This window comes from Haliaeetus leucocephalus, unplaced genomic scaffold (assembly GCF_000737465.1).
Source record: "Haliaeetus leucocephalus isolate CR32 unplaced genomic scaffold, Haliaeetus_leucocephalus-4.0 Scaffold229, whole genome shotgun sequence".
NCBI lineage: Eukaryota > Metazoa > Chordata > Aves > Accipitriformes > Accipitridae > Haliaeetus > Haliaeetus leucocephalus.
This window is the reverse complement of record NW_010972665.1, coordinates 1,126,390-1,132,833: the sequence shown is the minus strand read 5'-3', so window position 1 is coordinate 1,132,833 and position 6,444 is coordinate 1,126,390. Positions and strand designations below refer to the sequence as shown.

Below are 6,444 nucleotides of genomic sequence, written 5' to 3'. Positions count from 1 at the left end.
GGCAGCTCCCACAACAGCAGGGCTCTGGTGAGGGGTGCTGCCCACTGCTTGGCACGAAGCGGGGAGATGCCGGTAGATGAACTGGGACAGGAGAGTGCCCCAGTGCTCCTCACAGTAACCCCATGGCACCTATCAGGACTGTCCCACAGAAAGACTGAGCTGAGGGCTGCTGAGCTGGAGGAGATGCTGCCCTCCATCACGAAGATAAATTAAAGGATCATAGAAATAAAGGCAGTGCAGCAAAAGTGGGCTCTGTCCCCCACCCCTGGAGGAGGGCGATGGCCCCCGGCAGAGCCCAGGAGCAGAGTGCCCCTGGCCGTGACTTGGCCTTTGTTGGGGCCACTGAAGCAGCCCCCTGGCACCCCCAGGACACCGAGGTCCCAACAGAAAAACAAGGTGCCTCTCTCTCTGACCCAGCTCAGCCTCAGCCCATCCTTCCTTCCTTCCTTCCCAAGGGGTTGCTGCTGCTCCTCAAGCACCTCTGCCACTTCTCCTGCCCCTCACCAGCTCCCCTTTATCACTCGCCTCCACTCGCACCCGGCCGCCCCACCGGTGTGTGTGGCCCCAAGGTGCCCACCATCGCTCTGCTGCCCATCCCATCCCAAGCCAGGCACCCTTCTCTCCTGGCTGAGCCTCAGTGCCTGCCAACTCAGACACCCAACCCAAAACCACTGGCAGAGAGGGTGCAGGTGTGCTGGGGGGACAAAGAGCTGATGGCGACCCCTCTGTGCCCACATGCCAGTGGCCAGCCTGCAGCATCACAGGAGGAAAACAGAGGGTTTGGGTTGTGCCATGAGCCAGAAAGCAGCCAGCGCAGCGCAGCGCAGCTCAGCCTGCCTTTGGAGGGTGTTGACGAGGTATGCCAGCTTGTCCCTTGGCTGGGAAAGGTGTGGACCCTCAGGGCAGGTAATCCACAGGAAAGCGGAGGGGGACTGTGCTGGCTCCAGAGAGTTAGAGAGCAGCGACCTGAGTTTAAGCACTTGTTGCAACAGATTTTGAAATCAAAGGTCCCTTCAGCCCAACTCAGTGAGCACAAAGGTGTTTCCATCGTGCACACAAGGAAGTGATGTGCATGGCAAGCCACTGGCCCCGGCTCCCTGGGGCAGAGTGCTGGGCAGCTGCTTCCCACCTGGCTCACCAGGGCTCCTTTCACAGCAGGAAGGAGTGGGGACCATGTACCTGCTCCCGGATCCAAAACACACCTGGCGTTTGAGCCTTCTCTGCTCTGGAAAGGCTGGTGGACATACCAGCAAGCAGAACTGGGGCAGTAGGTGCTGAGCTGGGTGGCAGCTTTCTCCCTGCTCTGTGGTTAGGGAATCGCTCGGGACAGTGACATCCATGAGAGAGGCAGAGAAGATGCAGAGTGGCTTTGCTTGTACAGACAGGCTTTGCTCCTTTTGAGTACTTAGTGCATTTATCAGATTCCCTGAGGAAGGAGCAAAAAGTGCAATGTATCTAGACTAAGACAAGTGTCTGGAGCAAACCACAAGATTCTCAGGGGTTAACACATTACTGCTAACAGACTTGAGAGCTGCTCGCTACTCCAGCAAGCTATTTTTTGCACCGTAAGGGCATTGCAGTAAAACAACTTCCTCTTCTGTGACACCAAACCTTCACCTAGACAAGCTGTACATGTGCAGGCCACTGCCAGGTTAGCAGGGGAACCATTTCATAGGAAACTGAAGTCTTCTGGAAACTTCCATTTACAGGAACACAAATATCATGCATTTCCTCTTTGAATGCCCCCCCCCCCCCTTTTTTTTTTTTTTCCCCTCGACCTGGCTTTTGTGTGAGGGGCTGCTGGCTGAGGCAGTGCGGGCTTCCCCCTTGCCATACATGCAGTCGCACTGCCCGGCACTGGGCTCTGCAAGGCACCAGCCCTGTGGCACTAGGGTACCCCCGGGGCAGCACTGCACACCCTCGTGCAGGAGGTGCTGCCAGTTCTCGCGTAAATTAGATCAATACAGCACTGCTGGCATGGCTGATCCGGCAAAGGTAGCTAACACCTAAGACAAAGAGCAACCCCTTACACTCACCCATTGGGGACAGGTCCAAGCCAGCCCTGATGGCTGCTGCACAGACCATCCTCTCCCTGTCCTTTCTCTGCTGATGGGGAGCCCCCCTGTAGCATGACATTATATCCTCCCTTTTTCCCAGGCTGTCACACAGCTCCAATGTCCCTCTACCAGTTACATCCCCAAACCTTGCTTGTACGAGAATGAAAGAAAACGCATTTGAGTCAAGGAGGTGATTGAATTGCACAGGGTCCTTTTGTGCCACACTGCAGGTGTACAAACCAAACCAGGAGGTAGTTGAGCAATCTGTCCAGATCCAGCTTTAACTGAGGAGTCAGGGAACGGGATGGAAAATAAGGTCTAATATATACATACGATGAAAGGTTGACAGTTACTTCATTGTGTGCTTCAGTGTGAAAACCACAGTGACAATGATACTGGAATGTGTTTTTCATCACCATGAATACTTCACACCAGGTGGAGGAACCTTTTACATGCATGAGAAATCCTGTGATTTGGGGGCTGCACAACATGAAGAAGACAGGTCCTGAAACTACTTAGAAAAATCCTGTTCTGCCAGACAAGCTGTGGCAGAAGAAGATGAAGTTATTTGCACAGGGGACTGGCCTAAAGCCAAACAACAGAGAAACACCTGTCCCAGCCAGGAGAGCTCACCCATGCAGAGCTGCACACACTCAGGGCTCTGTCCTGCTACTGTGTAATTTGGCTTTTGGGGAGCTTTTTGAAGCAAGGCTCACATTTGACAGGCATCCTCCTTTGCAACTGCGGAGCACCTCAATGGACGCTGCAGCTATCACTTTTATGGAAGATTTGAGGGTGATTTCAACCCCTGTAGTGCACAGTAGTAACTGGGGCATGGAGGAACAGCACAATGGCCCGCATAGTTTTAGGAGTAACCACTAAACATACCTCCTTTGCTTTCCAGGTGCCTAACTTGGGAAATGCACTATAAACAGACCTTGCCACACACCCTCACCCACCCTCCTTGGTGCAAAGGCTGAGCAGCTCCCTGGGAGCTCGTGCCTGGCTTCTCTGCAGTAGGGAAGTGCCCTTTGCTCTGAAGTTGCTTCCCACCAGCCCCAAGTCTCACAAAGGTGACAAGAAAGATAGGATGCAGCTGTATGCCTGGGGGATCCAGAGACATAACAGCTTTCCACACTTAAGGACTTCTTTGGGTGGAGAGTTTTCTTATGGTTGAGGAAATTGATGAATCCATCAGAAATGAAGCTGATGCTGACTAAGAGGTTTTTCCTCTTCCTGTTACATCCTCTGCAGCTCAAGAGGGAATTTCCTGCCTGGTTGCAATTCAGAGAACCCATTCCATGCTCTCAGTACACGGGTGAATGGGAAGGAGCCCTGGTACAAAGACTGGCAGCCACAGGGAAAGGGCAGATGTAGCATGTGCCAAAAACCACAGCATCCTCATGGGGCACCTGGTAATGTGGCCCCAGTCCTCAGACCAGGCTGTTCCCATGGCTGACGCAGGTCCATTTCCCTGCCCAGCTGGTTCCTCCCCATCCTTGTGCTCTGCCCCCAGCACAGCAACGTACAGCTCGGCCCCAGCGCCACACACTCCCCTCACTAACAGGCTGGACTTTAAGGAAAAGGAGCCAGACTGTCTCAAAACTCCCAATTAAATGGTGAGACCTGGCAATACTCTTGCTGCCAGACAAGAGACAAAGCTGCAGGAGAGAAGCATCCTTCCTTTCTCACTTGGACTACAGCAGCAACTGGGCTCAAGGCATTTCTGTACAGAGGGGATATGACCTTTCCCATGCTGGGGGTGTTCACAAGGTTTAGACAAAAGCATATTAATAATCAGTTGCCCTTTTCTGCACTTTCTTCAAGTTTGGACACCAAAACCAGGTACCACTTCGGTTTCTTGTGGGCTGTTTCTGATGACGGCTGGAATCAGTGGTGTCCATCCTTTGGAAGGTTTCACTGCTGTTAATAATACAACCACAAAATGGTAAAATCTCCCTTCAGGTAGACGCATTTACACTGGAATAAAAGTCCTAAGCATGCTATAGCTTTTTCCTGATCCAGTGCTAACCTATTCTTGTGTAAAACATTTTGATGCTAATATAGCCAACAAACCTGAGTTGAAAAAATAAATAAAACACAGTTATGCTACTAAAACTTTTCAAGTGTAGACAAAAATAACCACTTACAACGCCTAACGACAGCTTCGTGGGGCCCTCTAGACTCTGAACACTGTCACATATTGTGTTAACACAGGGCACTTCCAATATTAATTATCAGTTTCATACACACAAACACACCCTCTTGTGAGAGTACCTAGAGCATTCAATTCTTGCACTCATTGCCAGCCATTTTCATTCCATGTTTGCCCTAGCCCAGGGCTGGAGCACTTGACTTGTGCACATTCCAGGGGATGTTTTTTTCTTGTTCAAAAATCTTACTGTCACAGGGTTCTTTTATTTATTATGTTTTGGTAAAACAGACATTTCTGTTGGCCCCAAGCATTTGTTGAATACAAGGGGGTAAACTGCACTTGGTAAACGGCCAGCTTGAGACTCTCCTTAGGAACCTAGTTTTCTGACAGCACCAAATATTTTGCTGACTACAAATTAGATAAATTTCAGCGCACTTTGAGTTGCAGCTATATATAACCATCAGCACAGTAGCTTTTTTTTCCTTCTGCAAACTAGTTATTTAAAAAAAATAAGCCTCAGGGTAGTATAGGAGTGTGTTCAGCAGTGTACGAAACAATGGAGCTTAATGGCAGAAAGAAAGGAGCGTGTAATGGTATATGTGCAGCAGAGCTGGAGGTGAGAGGGTAATACTTTGTCCCCAGAATTCCTCTGGCTGCTACCAGTGCTACTGAAGTCGTGCTAAGGAAAGTGTAAATTATCCTTCTGCTGCTCTAATAATTTAAGTCTGCCCACTGCAGCTGGGAGCTGAGATGGTGAGCCCAGGCTGGCAGCATGGGTAGAGCATGGCAGCACGTTGCGCACCAAGCACACAGCAATAACCACAGCGGTGCACACCCCGCCAGCCTGAGACTGTCTCAGTGCAAGAAATAGGGACCTCATTCCCCGAGGGAATTAATGGCTTTCCTTCTCACCAGCCCTGGGCACAACCCTCTTTGGCTTTCCCAGTAAAACAGGAGCAGGCACTGGGTGCACGACGAGTGCTGCAAGGAAATTGGGTGCAGCCCACAAACACTCTATCCCACTGCAGTGGGAAGCAAGGAGGGAGCAGTGTAATGAATCTCCCAGCCTGGGGAGGAAGGATGCCTTCTGTTGGATGACATGAGTTTGAGAGCAATAAAATAATAACTAAATACAAAAGCAATGTGGTGGGGAAAAGGGGCCAATTAAACACCCTGTCTTTAAATTGTGACTGATGCCAGTTGGCAAACTCCAGTGACTGCTACAGCAAAAAGTCAATTCACTTCAGTTGATGTCTGGCCCGTGGTGTTTGTTGCAGAGCCACAGAAGGACTGGCACCTGGGGGAGCAGAGCGAGGGGGCAGCTGGACTGGATCTCCCCTGACAGCTCCCCTCCCGCCTGGCTTTCTCATGGCACTTGTAGCAGGGCTGCAGCACCCACTGGCTCTCTGTCGTCTCCTCCGGGCTGCTGATCTTGTGGACAGCTGAAGTCCATAGAATTAGGCCGGTTTAACCAGTGGAGCAGCACATTTTCTCCTGACAGTGCTTGAATCAGCAGAAGTCTGGACAGGAGAGTAATGCAGGGACTGGTGCTCTCTTAGCAAGCAGAGATCCCATACAGGTTATGGGGCTTTTGGTTATAGGGAGCTTGTGTCACTTAAACTTAGCCTAGGAGTAATTTCCCACGCGTTTCCCAAGGCGGCACTCCAGCAAGCACAGCCACGCCTAGGGCATGCCAGAGCTCTTCGTGCCTGGCCTGCATGTTTGGAGTTCACTCCAGTGGGGTGACACCACAAACCTGCCCACGGGAGCTTGCATTTGGGACTGTCCCACCACTTCCCCCCTCACCGGTGCTTCTTACCCATAGCCTGCAGCCCCAGCTACAACCAAGGCAGAGCTTTCCACTACAAACACATAACATGCGATTTAAACAGAGAAAGAAAAAAGCTGAACAGAAAAAAACCCACCAAACCCACTCTACTCTCTCTCCTCCCAACCCAAAACATTCCGGCCCTTCCTTTCCTGCCACTTGAGAGGGGGGTTTATTGACATTATGCAAGTGCTGAAACGTTTTTCTTTTTCTTCTCTCCCGTCCTTTTTTTCCTCTCTCCCCCTCCCTCCTCCGGGGGTTGCAAAGGTAGTTCAAACCCCTCCAGTCATCTCGGCTTATCAGCCAAAGGAGATGCATTCCTCCGGGCTGCTCCCTTTATAAGTCACTGCTGGCCGGGCGCCCGCTCGCCGCTCCGCAGCCTCCGCGCCGGCAGCGCTGCCCGC

The 6,444-nt window shown here is 51.4% G+C and overlaps 1 protein-coding gene across 1 annotated transcript in view; it reads left to right on the top strand.

Moving 5' to 3' along the window:
• The first annotated feature begins 278 nt into the window (after nucleotides 1-278).
• Nucleotides 279-6,444, top strand: part of LOC104831981 — a 30,983-nt gene continuing 24,817 nt past the window's right edge. Inside the window, exon 1 of the mRNA XM_010567917.1 lies at nucleotides 279-906. Coding sequence (XP_010566219.1) covers nucleotides 279-906 — 628 coding nt within the window. The remainder of the gene's footprint in view (nucleotides 907-6,444) is intronic.